The 13,887-nt window shown below is 39.2% G+C and overlaps 1 protein-coding gene across 1 annotated transcript in view; it reads left to right on the plus strand.

The window, feature by feature from the left end:
• The window catches only part of sugct (succinyl-CoA:glutarate-CoA transferase), a 384,844-nt gene that overhangs the window by 72,563 nt on the left and 298,394 nt on the right, over positions 1-13,887 (plus strand). Inside the window, 1 exon segment of the mRNA XM_052022714.1 lies at positions 8,348-8,491. Within this exon segment, the coding sequence (XP_051878674.1) occupies positions 8,348-8,491 (144 nt within the window).

The raw sequence follows: 13,887 nt of genomic DNA on the forward strand, positions 1-13,887 counted from the left end.
TGTGGCTCACAGTGCACTAAAAATCAGTTCCTCATTTTTCAGTGCCTGTGAGGATGCTTGGCAGTAATTAAATTTATAAGGCTATTAAAATTCATAGACTGAAATGGACAGGTTTTTATGTTCACTGTAGGGTTTAGTGGGCTACATGCAAGTATACTGCCTTCACGTTGTCCTGCAAGTTCTACCACCAAGATGCTGGGTGAGATATTGGTGAGGCAGAGCTTCTCAAGAAGCAGGCAACCAAAACTACAATTTCTTCATCTCTGCATTTAACTGTCACCAGAAGTTGCTGTGCCATTTACACTTCAACAGCGGTGCTGACAACCTACTGATATTTTTACTTCAAAATTAGCACCATTATGAACTTGTCAACAAAGGATTGGGGGAGGGAAATCAAACCATTTTTAGGGAGTGAGTAATTGTGAGTTAGATTAAGCTTGAGGAAGACCTGTATGTTATTTAATTGGAAAAACATTATTCCAGCAAACTGTTCAGATGGAATGATGAAAAACACATGAGGCATTTAGAGTTTGAGCACTACAATATAATCCTGCAAGCTATCAGTGAAAAGGAGTTAAAGAAAAATGTGGATTTTCAGTGTCTTTTTATCAACCTCAGGATATACCGAAGTACTTCATAATCAGCTAAATATGTTTTAAAAGGGTACTTACTCTTTCAGGAAATATGACAGGCAATTTACCTACAGCAAGATCCCACAAGCACTGAAATAAATGAGCAGATCATCTCTTTTAGGTATTGTTTGAAGGAGAAATATTGACCAGAACTCTGCAAGAACTTCCTGCCTCTTCGGGAACAAAAAGGTCATGAAGGTGGTCAGAGCCTTGATTTAACATCCCATCTGAATGTTCGCAAAACTGTACTCAACCGTATGCTTAAATTATGAGTTCAAGCCACTAAAGGTTGAGATCAATCTTCTGATTTCAGGATGAGAGTCTGAGCCATGCCTGACAACATTCCACAATAATAATTGATGTAAAATTCCCACGTGGCTATTAATATCCAATATTATATCGAGCAGATCCTAACTTGTTCCATGGTTTAGAATTCGCATGTGTGGATTTAAATATAATTACAGGAAAAACAAAGTCTATTAGAGCAGGATAAAATGTCAGCACAACATTGTGGGCTGAAGGGCCTGTACCGTGCTGTAGTGTTCTATGTTCTAAATTATTCTTGAAGTACGCCTATGACTCTCTTTATTGTAAAGCATCATGTTACTCAGTGACATTTTCACTTACAAGTTGGAAACATTTTGGATTTGTGTGATTCCAAAAAAGGAGCAGAGATGCTAAGCTTTCTTACTATTATGAGATACCACACTCATATTCATATGGTATAGGCATGTGCACTTAATCTACTTATGCATTTGTTAAGGTATTAAGACCAAAAGCAAATGTGTGTGCTTCTTAGTCATTTTTGATACCTATGGCGATAAATGTTTATTCAGTAAATAGACATGTGTAAAATGCTTTTGCCTTTATTGTGAATTTGTGCAAGACACTTTCTACTAAATATCTTGCATGCAGGAAAAGTGTTGTCACCTCAGTCAAATGCATAGCCAGTCAGCAGTTCCTTTTAGACAGTGTTGATTTAATGAATCTCACGGTGCTTTCTGAACAAGAGCAGATTTCTGACCCTTGGCCAATATTTTTTTCTCCATTGACAGAACCAAAGATTAACTAAATAAAGTAAAATCTCATCTGTGTTTAGGACCTTGTTGCCAGATTTTCCTAAATAACAATGGTAGTTGCATGTTATGTGCTGTGAAGTGCTTTGGTATGTCATTACATTATAAGGTTCTTTATAAATGTGAGTTCTTTATTTATGAAAGCCCATTTGCAGATGAAGAGGAACTGTCAACAAACCACTCAAAGTGTTTGCAGTAGCCATTGAAATAGAAAAAGACCATATACAATAATGAGTGAATGGTAGGGCATGAAGAAATGTTGATGAACAGAGAAGGACTTTGGGAGACACGGTAGTGTAACAGTTAGCGTAACGCTTTACAGCGCCAGCGACCCAGGTTCAATTCCGGCCGCTGTGTGTAAGGAGTTTGTACATTCTCCCTGTGTCTGTGTGGGTTTCCTCCGGGTGCTCCGGTTTCCTCCCACATTCCAAAGACATACGGGTTAGGAAGTTGTGGGCACGCTGTGTTGGTGCCGGAAGCGTGGCGACACTTGCGGGCTGCCCCCAGAACACTCTACACAAAAAGATGCATTTCACTGTGTGTTTCGATATACATGTGACTAATAAAGACGTCTTATCTTAGTTCCCTGAAAGTGGCAACACAGGTAGATAGGATGGTAAAGAAGGCATATGGCATGCTTCCCTTCGTAGGTTGGGGCATTTTGATTCAATGTGGACAATACCATGTCAGGAGAATGAACCTGTACACGGATTTGAACCACAAGAGTATGCTAAATGACTGGGATGATCTTTACTTTTTCTGATTGTCCTGGTAACCTACAGGCTTAATTTTCCCAACCTTATCTCTGTGTTCCTTGGCTCACCAGCTCAAGCACGTGCACAATTATATAAACAGCTGGCGGTGCTCAATGGTGTTACCCAAAGATCTTGAACACTGTTGCTGATTAAACCTTCCTGTTCTTGTATGCAGGAAAGCTCTACTGTGATCCATCCAAGGACAGCTCACTTATAGACCAGATTTAATCTGCTCTTCCTGTTGGACAATATTTCTGACAACCTGTAGATATGAGAATTATTTTATTTTTGACCCAGTTTTTTTAAAAGTATATTTTGTTTCCATTGCTGAGGTAGTGCTGCACATTTTAAAAGCACAAAGGTGTACATTTTGGAGATATCTCTCGTGCATCCAGTTATACTACCAGTTTATTTTTAAGCTGCCCTCCTCTGCTGCATTTCTGCTGTTGCCTCTACTTCTTTGTTCTCTTTTTTTTTGTCAAACTCTCCTTTCAGTTTGTCCTCTCTGTGGATTGTATGACAGTGAGTGTGGAAGGAGGTTGTATGCAATGAACCTGAATTAAGAAGTAGGTGATTTGCCTTCACCAAATGCGGAGTTTTGGTTTGCTTTTCTGCCTTATTCCCATCTTTCTCAACTTCATGGTCCTCGGTGTTACTCTTTCCTCTCCTTTTGGAGCTCCAAGTCCCAGGACAGCAAGAGAAAGTGATAATAAGGCAAAATGCAGCGTAAGTAGAAAGAATGAGAAGCAAGAAGGGGAAGGAGTAGGAAAGCAGAGAAAATACACCAAAGCAAATAAAGAATAAGACAGATTAGAATTGTGCAGAGGTTGGCCATCTCTTGTTATATACCTTAGCAAACCAATGGAAGTATCAAGATTGATACAGACACTACCTTATTCACTGGAAAGGAGGAGGATGACTAGGGCTTTATTCACTGGAAAGGAGGAGGATGAGAGGAGACATGATAGAGGTATATAAAATATTGAGAGGAATAGATAGAGTAGACAGTCAGCGCCTCCTTCCCAGGGCACCAATGCTCAAGACGAGAGGTCATGGCTTTAAGGTTATGGGTGGGAGGTTCAGGGGAGATGTCAGAGGGAGGTTTTTCACCCAGAGAGTGGTTGGTGCATGGAATGCACTGCCTGGGGTGGTGGTGGAGGCAGATACATTGAACAGGTTCAAGATCTTGTTGGATAGGCATATGGAGGAACGTGAGATAGAGGGATATGCGGGAGGAAGGGGTTAGGTGGTGTGAGGGTGGTCTGATGGACGGCATGACACGGTGGGCCGAAGGGCCTGTTTTGTGCTGTATGGTTCTATGGTTCCTTTTTTTCACAGTTTATTTATTTTGTAATTTATAGATTTTTATGCTTTTGCATGGTACAGCTGCCACAAAACAACAAATTTCACTTCATATAAGAGTGATAATAAACCTGATTCTGATTTTTTACAGATATCTTGATGTCATTTTCACATTCTTAAAAAATTGTAGCGTGCCAAAATGTTTCATTGCAGTGTTAATTATGGATAAAATACCTGATCTTTAAATATAATGACTTTTATAATTGTTTTAAGTATGTCCTAACATAACCAAAGGGAAGATTTCAAGCAATGTTTTGCATAAAATTCACATTACTGAAATTTAATTAAATACAGAACAATTTTGTTACCAAATGCAAGGTGGCATACAGGTTAAAATGAGGAGCCCTGACAGGCTGATTTCAATCCTACAATTAGTGATGCCCAAATACCAACTTTAATACATCCTGGTCTTGAAAATATCCTACATTGGGAGAGGTGCATTAAACAGAGAAAGGGCAGCAAGCTAATGCATGTTTTGTGGGTGTGCTCAGCACTACAGAATTTATTTTCATACAAGGCTTTGCGTGGAATGCAACACGCTCTATGCATTTAATATGCACAAAGGTGTTTCATCCACTGATGGAGCACAAGTAGGACGGGATGTTAGGGGCAGAGCCTTGGTGTGGGTGATGTAGCATCACAGTCAAGCTGAGGTATGGTGGTAAGGGGGGAAACGACTGAAAAACAAAGGGGTAAGTTTACAGCTTAATGTGGGCCTGTATGCTTTTCCAAGTGGCAGATTCAGTGGCCTCAAACCTGGCGTTCCACTGAAACAATCGCAGCAAAGGCCTGCATCTGAAAGGCGCAAACTGAATTGTATCCAAACTACCTTGAATGTCAACGTGTCTCACCAAGTAGCTCATACATGAGTGCAACATTTGCATGGAAGATCTGGAAACATTTTGTGAAGCTACGTGAAAGAGAGTATACGTGCAATCAGTAATGTTATCTAATTAATTTATGTCATTTAGTGCACATAAATGCTTGCTATCTTGTAAGGCAGGGTGGACTGGGCTGCCGGCAACGGTGGTAGAGGCGGATACGATAGGGTCTTTTAAGAGACTTTTGGATAGGTACATGGAGCTTAGAAAAATAGAGGGCTGTGGGTAAGCCTAGTATTTTCTAAGGTAGGGACATGTTCGGCACAGCTTTGTGGGCCAAAGGGCCTGAATTGTGCTGTAGGTTTTCTCTGTTTCTAAGATTTCTTGTGCCTTGTTGTCACTTCAGTACAGCAGCTAAAAGAGTTTGCCTCACTATTCCGTGGTCTAGGATAATTGGACCATTTTCTGTTTCAATAAAGTAACCATCTTGACTGCAGAAAAAAATGGAGTGAGATGTATAGAGTGGGGCAACAAAAATTATATTTAAGCCTCTCACAGTGCCTGACAACAGATCAGGTGAATATTAAATTTAAGACCAGTAGCCAGTGACCAGTGATCAATCTGGAGCAAGTGGTGTAATTGGTCATAAACCATGGTTTAAGATATTGGACTATTGAAAGTTCTGCACCAAAACTTCTCATGGTTTGATGACCCACAATGAGCTAATGTTTCTGTTGTAACCTGAGCAAGCACTTTCACTTTGTATTTCATCACTGAGTCTGCTTGGCAGCTGTGCCCTTTTCATTTCAATCTTTTACAGTAGCACAGAAAAAGAGATGTTATTGGATCCTAATCAATATAGATCCCATGGGATTATTCGTGTCCTTTTAAAAACATGTTTGATATGTTGATTTAAAGGGGATTATTTGAGAAATGGATATCCCTTACTTAATTTTCTGTTCAGTTTATTGACGCTGAGTTTTACCTCTTTTTCATTGAATGTTGTATTCTTTATTTTTTTGGGAATTAATTGACAAATCAGAAAGTTTAAAGAAGGCATTTTTGTTGAAAAACACGATGATGCTGGAGGAGGCGGCACGGTAGCGTAGCAGTTAGCGTAACGCTATTACAGCACCAGCGATCGGGGTTCGATTCCCATCACTGTCTGTAAAGAGTTTGTACGTTCTCCCGTGTCTGCGTGGGTTTCCGCCGGGTGCTGCGGTTTCCTCCCACATTGTAAAGATGTACGGGTAGGTTAATTTGGGGTTTAAAATGGGCAGCGCGGACTCGTTGGGCCGGAAGGGCCTGTTACCACACTGTAAATAAAATTTAAAAAAAACTCAGCAGGCCAGGCAGCATCTATGGAGAAAAGCAGGTGGTCAATGTTTCGGGTCAGGACCCTTCTTCAGGACTGAAGATAGGAAAAGGGGAAGCCCGATATATAGGAGAGAACAGCAGAGCAGTGATAGGTGGACAAAAGAGGGGAGGCGGGGTGGGCACAGGTGGTGATAGGTAGATGCAGGTAAGAGACAGTGATAGGCAGGTGCGGGGGAGGAGGGGAGAGCAGATCCACTGGGGGATGGGTCAAAGGTAAGGAGAGAAAGGAAATAAAAAGCTAGGAAAAGGAAGAAGAGAAGAAGCACGGTGGGGGGGGGGGGGGGGGTGGGGGGAAGTGGGGGGGGGATTACCTAAAGTGGGAGAATTCAATATTCATGCCGTTAGGCTGCAAGGTTCCAAGACGGAAAATGAGGCGCTGTTCCTCCAGTTTGCGCTTGGAACCATTTTTGTTATTTTTTCCCATTTACTCAGTCTTGGGTAATTTCCAGCCATTTTTACCTCTTCGTGTTACAGTTGACCTTCCTTTTTAATGTCTGTTTGATGGAATTAGCTGGTGTTGTCTGTTAGGAATGATAGTTAAGGGTTAATTTTGAGATTTCCTTTAAAAGGTTATACAATAATGAAGGCTAATTCCCCCCTTTTTTTGATAAAGTGATAATTAGGCAGCGGCATTGCTGCTTGGTGACAAGCTTTGGTGCTGAACTTTCAATGGTATAATAAATTAAACCATAGTTTATGACCAATTACACTCAGTGCACTCCGTTCCAGATCTTAATCATTTGCTTAGTGAAGCACTTCCTGGCTACAGGAAGTTGAATGCCTGCTTTTCTCCACGGATGCTGCCTGGCCTGCTGAGTTCCTCCAGCATCGTCGTGCTTTTTAACAAAAAAAATGCCTTCTTTAAACTTTCTGATTTGTCAATTAATTCCCAAAAAAAAAGTAAATAATACAACATTCAATGAAAAAGAGGTAAAACTCAGCGTCAATAAACTGAACAGAAAATTAAGTAAGGGATATCCATTTCTCAAATAATCCCCTTTAAATCAACATATCAAACATGTTTTGAAAAGGACACAAATAATCCCATGGGATCTACATTGATTAGGATCCAATAACATCTCTTCTTCTGTGCTACTGTAAAAGATTGAAATGAAAAGGGCACAGCTGCCAAGCAGACTCAGTGGTGAAATACAAAGTGAAAGTGCTTGCTCAGATTACAACAGAAACATCAGCTCATTGTGGGTCATCAAACCATGAGAAGTTTTGGTGTAGAACTTTCAATAGTCCAATATCTTAATATTTACCTGACCTATGTTGTCAGGCATTGTGAAAGCTTTAAATAATTCTCGTTGCCTCATTCCTTACACCAGGTACAAAATTGATGATGACAGCAGGATCTGGATAAGGAGAGATCATAGAAAGTTTGGACACAAGAAATGAAATTTGTGATATTTTTTTCTAAAGATGAAATGTATACCATCACTTTAATTTAACCTACGAATCATAAAATGTAGGCATTGCATAATTTGAAGTAGTGTTAACAAGGGAATTCTTCTGATAGTTGAATCAAAATCTTTTTTTAGTATCAGGTTCTCTATTCAGTAATTGGGCAGCACAGTGGTGGAGCAGTTGAGACTGTTGCCTGACAACTCCAGTGACATGGGTTCAATCCTGACCCCAGGCGCTTTCTGTGGGCAGTTTGCATGTTCTCCCCATGAGTATTTGGGTTTCCGGCAGGTACACTGGTTTCCTCCTAAGTAGGTTAATTGGCACCTTTAAACTATCCCTTACTGTAGGTAAATGTCAAGAAAATCAAAAGGAAGTTGATGGGCATGTGAAAAGGAATGATTTTCAGCACTGCAGAGAAATAAGGTGGGGGAATGAGACTGGTAGGATTGCCTGTTGGTAACCAGCTGGAATCTGGTCAAATAGCCTCCATCTGTGTTGTAATAAGCAAGTAAGTAAGTACTCAGAAAGGACACCAATCAAATATGGAAAATCCAGAAAGGTGAGGAGACACAAACAAGCCCATAAATGCACATCGCATTCATTCATGTCCACACACTCATGAACACATGGCGTAATCAGAGAAAGGATACTGACTTCAGAGAGGTATTAGGATTTACACGGGCCTTATTGACATGAACAACACACACAAAATGCTGGAGGAGCTCAGCAGGTCAGGCAGCATCTGCGAAGGGAAATGAACAGTCGACGTTTCGGAGCGAGACCTTTCATCAGTCCAGCACTTCATGTATGTTGCTCCAGATTTCCAGCATCTGCAGTCTCTCTTGTGTCACCGTTCTTGTTAACATGAGCATTTGTCTTAAATACTTCCAATTTATTTCTGCCTTTCTCATTAGGATGGTGACCCTGTTAGGCCTGGAGTAGCCATGACAGACCTAGCTACAGGTTTATACAGTCATGGAGCTATAATGGCAGGGCTGCTACAGAGAGAGAAGACTGGAAGAGGTCTATATATTGACTGCAATTTGCTTTCATCCCAGGTATGTCAAGAAAATAATTTCTGTACAAAGATCTTGTGTTATAAAATGTTGACTGTTCGCACCATTAACATTCCAGCAGGGACCTCGGGAAGCCATATGTCTCAGGAGGATTTAATATTCAAACATTCTTCTATGTGGAAATAGCTTTGGTTTAGTTGGGCATCAGTGCATCCTGTATTTATGTCTTTGCTAACATGAAATACTAGTCTTATTTCAGTACAGCTTAATATAAAGTTTCCGCCGTTGCCTCCTGCTGTTTAACCAATAACTGGTATTGATGTACGCCATTGGATAAAAAGCCTGTAGACTAGGAAGGGTGCCACAGGAGCAGGAATCTATGATTTTCATCTCTAAGCCTTAGTAAAAGCCCGTGTTAAATCAAAAAAATGTATAATAAAAAAAAGGAAGTATAATTAATTGTTTGCACATCCCTAGTGACCAATAGGTTCTTCACAGCTGTGAGTTGCTATTAATTAAATAGTTGCAGAATATCTATCCAATAAATAGTTGTAGGATAACTTAGAATGTCCAGGATGCAAGCCACTTTCCTCAAGACAATTCATAATCAAGGTAAAGACACGCTGGCAGAATTGAAGCCCTTAAATGAGCTCTTAATCTAAAATGACACCAGTGCAGTCCTAAGGTGCTCATCTTTTGGATGAAACAGTGAACCATCATTCCCCTCCCCCTGAAACCAGGGAACCTTTTCAGGAGTGTGGAATATTAGGTGGATGCTTAGAAAAGATATTGGGAAGGCAAAGAAGGGCCATAAAATATCACTAGCAGGTAAGATTAAGGAAAATCCCAAGACATTTTATAAGAATAATTAAGAGTAAGAGGATAAATAGGGAAGGATGGGGCTGATTAGCGATGAAAGCAGCAATCTCTGCATGGAGCCAGAGGATGTGGGCAAACTCTTAAATGAATATTTCGCAACTTAATTCAATAAAGAGAAAGACATTGTGGTCAGACCTTTTCTGTGTATTATATACATTAACTTGGATGTCAGTGCAGGAGGTAAAATTACTAAGTTTGCAGCTGATATGAACATTCGTGGTGGTGTTGATTGAGGGGAGGGTAGTTTAGGCCACAGAATGACATTGATCAGCCAATAAGTTGAGCAGGGCAATGGCAGATGGAATTTAATCCAAGTAGTTGTGAGGTGATGCATTTTGGTGAGGGTGGGGGTCAAAGAACGATAAGACATATACCAGGAATGGTAGGACTCCAGGAGGTATTAAGGAACAAAAGTACCTTAGTGTACAAGTACAAAGATCCCTTATAGTGGCAGCACAGATAGATAAGATGGTAACTAAAGCGTACGAGATGCTTGCATTCATTAGCTGGGACAAAGAGTTTAACTAAAGGGAGGTCTTGATATAACTTTATAAAATATTGGTGAGGCCACTGCTGGAATATTGTGTAGTCCTGGTCACCTCGCTACAGGAAGGACGTTATTGCATTGGAAAGGGTGCAGAGGAGATTCACCAGAATGTTGACTGGGATGGAGTGTTTCAGTAATGAAGGGAGACTAGATAAGCAGGTTTGTTTTTCTTGGAGCAGAGGAGGCTGAGTGGTTGGGGAGGGGGGTGGCGGTGAGTGGTGGTGAGGGGGAATGTGATAGGGACATACACAAATGAAACGTATAGATAAGGTAAATAGTAAGAAACTTTTCTCCCCATGGCAGAGCAGAGGGCATAGGCTAACTTGAGCAGTAAGAGGCATAGAGAGGATGTGAGGAAGAATTTTTTTCATCTGGAGGGTGGCTGTAATCAATGTCTAAGAAGGTGGTGTAGGTACTCACAACATTTAAAAATCATCTGGATGAACACTTGAATTGCCAAGGCCTAATAGGTTACTGACTAAGTGCTGGTCAATGGGATTAGTATGATGGCATTGACACAGTAGACTGAAGGGCCTATTTCTGTGCTGTATGACTCCATGCCTTCTTGGGTGAATATAAGAGGTTCTGTTGACCAAAATAGTTTATGGCATAGTAATCTTATCATGGGACCCTGCTGTATGTTGCATTGGTGACTTAAATTAATTGTAAAATGTTTGATATTTCCCTAGGTATGAAAGATATACTGTATAAATGCAAGTCTTTCACTTTTTTGTATCTTTAATGTAGTGTGATCATTTAATTTTGCAATAAAATTGAGCAGAAAGAGAACTTAATTGTAAGTAGTTTAATGTCAAAACTAGTTGTTTGATTTCACAATGTCAACATGCCTTGTTAAAGTTGGATTTGGTTCTGGCTTTCAGTTTGTTGCTTTTTATAATATCTTTCGGTTAAGGGAGACTATCAGGAAGAATGAGATTGTTGGTCATAAAATGCTTGAAGTAACCGAATTTGGTTCATTTACTACAGTGTAACTAAGCAACTATTCCTATGTAAGACTTAAGTGGTAGTAGAATTGTGCTGACTTAAGATATTCTTACACATAAACACCATAAAAAATAGATTCTGTGAAGTAACAACCAAATTTATCAACCAGTAAACTATATTGAAGGACACAAGTTCAGAAGTTACCTTGGAATGATAATTCCAAGAAAGGAAATTATAAGTAATTGGTTGGGCTTTAGAAAGAGTTTTGTAGAGTCATAGAAATTTTTTTGCAAGGGGGCCATTCAATCCAATCATTTGCCCCTTGAGTCCAGTTGCAGACATCACACTTCAGAAAGGATATGTTTGCCAATGGGTGGCTGTATTTCCTCTATTTCAATGGTGCTACTCTTCAAAAATACTTCATTTGCAGAGATCATGAAAGGTGTTATATAAGCGCAAGTTTTTGTTAAGAGCCTAAGGAATAGATTATTTTAGTTCTGCTAACATTGTTGAATAATTGAGTTGTTTGAGTTTCTATGAGGAACATTGCTTTAGTGTTGTAGGCATCCTTTAAACTTTTAACCTTAGACAGATGTGTTTCTTTCATGTTTTGGAGCTGGATGATTTCAAGTTTTAAAAGTCAAGACCCTTGTGCTTTTTGCAACTCAACAATGTCCTTTGGATGCTACTGGTAAATAATAAGGATGTGGGTTTTGGATGTGGTTTCAATTATGCTTTTTCGTTTACTTCTTCTGTTGGTGGTTATCATGCTTTTAGGAAGTTTTCAATATCCTTCCTGTGTTTAATTGCAACCAGCACTTCTATCACAAGTAGACTTAGACTCCGTGAATATTAACATTAAGTTTGAAGCCCAAAACATTTGAGGAAGTTTGAAAGGATTTTGTTAAGCAAATCTTTTTGTCCATTTTTTGTTACAAAAAAGTATTGAAAAAATATACATTTCTTCCTCAAGGGCTTTTTATTTTGTGTTTTTAATTTTTGAGCCATATTTGCCAAATTAAAATTCATGGTCTTTGGTTTCAAGAAAAGTTGAGTAAACCCAGAAATGAGTTAAAGGAACAAGAAACTAGAACCAGCAATCCCTGGCCCTGTTTTAAATGTATTTGGTATTTGTACATCTTATTTCTCTTTAATTAATAGGGGGAAAAACCTTTAAATTTATGTAAACCTTTGACTGCATTCAGTATTTTGTAACCTTAAATCTGTGACTTATGTTATTTCTACAGGTTTGAGTGTGCTTGAATCTATCCCCTCAATTTTTCTATTTCTGACAAAAATTTAAGAAAGGCAAACACAATGGTATGAGAACAGAGTTGACAATAATGGTGGAAAAATGGATTAAAGGGGAAGGCAGCAGAGCAGCAGTGGCAGGCGTTTCAGGAGATAGTTTATAAATCCCAGCAAAGCTATATTCCTGTGAAGAATTTCTACTTCTGTGAAAAGAATGAACCTTCAAACTAAGGAAGTTAAGGATGGTATCAAATTGAAAGAAACTTTGTGAAGACTTGTGATGTGCCAGAGGATTGGGAAATGTTTAGAAACCAGCAAATGGTGGCTAAAGTATATGAAGAGGGGGAAGATAGTATATGAGAGTAAACTAGCAAATAATATAAAAACAGATAGTAGGAATGTCTACAGATATATAAAATGGAAGAAAGTAGCTAAAGTAAACCTTCATCCTTTAGTGGATGACAGTGGGAATTAATAATTGGAACAGATTTTTAAATAATGTTTTGGATCAGTCTTCATAGTAGAGCCCTCTGAAACATATCAACAACAGTAGTTTCCAAGGAGATATTGGAGAAGGAGGAACTTAAAACTAGACCTGATGGCCTGCATCCTAGGGTCTTAAAGGAAGTGGCTGCAGGGGTATTGGTGTAAAGGTTGTAATCTATCAGAATTCCCTGCATTTTTGAGAGGTTCCAAAGATTAGAAAACTGCAAATCTAATACCATTGTTCGAGGAAGAACAGGAGTTTTTTTAGCTTAATATTTGTCGTTGGGAAAATGCTGGAATTAATTATTAGGGAGATATGAGCAGGACATTTAGAAAATCATGAGACATCAAGTAGAGCCAATATTGGTTTATGAAAGGGAAATCATATTTGACAAATTTGCAAGGATTCACTGAGGTTCTAACATACAGGGTGGATAAAGGGGAACAAGTAGATATAATATATTTGGATTTCTAAATAATGTGGCATTTTAAAGGTTACTGCACAAAATAAGAGGACTCTCAGTTGGGGTTAATATACAAGCATGGTTGGTGAGTTACTGGCTAACAGAACATAGGGCTGAGATAATGGGTCATTTTCAGTTTGGCATTCAGCAACTAGTGGCGTGCCACAGATGTCAATGCTATTTACAATTTATATTGATGATTTCATTGAAGGGATTGAGTGTGTACTGTGATCAAATTTGCTGATGGTACGAAGATGGATGGTATGGGAAATTATGAGGATAACACAAAGATCCTGAAAAGGGATAGAGATCTGTTGACTGGGCTAAAAGTTGCTGGATGGAGAATAATGTGAGGTTAGAAGAAAAAGTGAAAAAACAAATCATTATTTAAACTTATTGAATCTGCAAAATGTAATGGTATAAAGGGATCTGGGGGTCTTAGTACATGAAGCGCAAAAGATTAGCATGCCAGTGCAGCAGTTAATTAAGAAGGCTAGTTGAATGTTGGTGTTTATTTACAGTTATGGAATATTAAATAAATATTACAGGGCACTAGTGAGGTCTTATGTGAAATATTGTGGAGAGTTTTTTGTGGTTCATATTTAAGAAAGGGTGTGCTTGCATTGGAGCCAGCACAATGGTGGTTCCATTAGGTTGATTCCTAGCATGATGGAGTTAATGTATGAAAAAAGGTCTCGCAAATTGGGCCTATACTCAGTTGGTGTATGGAAGAATGAGAGGTGATCTCATTAAAAACATAAGACTCTGAGGGGGTTTGACAAGGTTGATGCTGGGAGGAAATTTTTCCTAGTGGGGATTTCTAAGACTAGGGTCATAGTTTCAGGAATGAGGGATTGGTATTGGTT

This window comes from Pristis pectinata, chromosome 9, assembly GCF_009764475.1.
Source record: "Pristis pectinata isolate sPriPec2 chromosome 9, sPriPec2.1.pri, whole genome shotgun sequence".
Lineage (NCBI taxonomy): Eukaryota > Metazoa > Chordata > Chondrichthyes > Rhinopristiformes > Pristidae > Pristis > Pristis pectinata.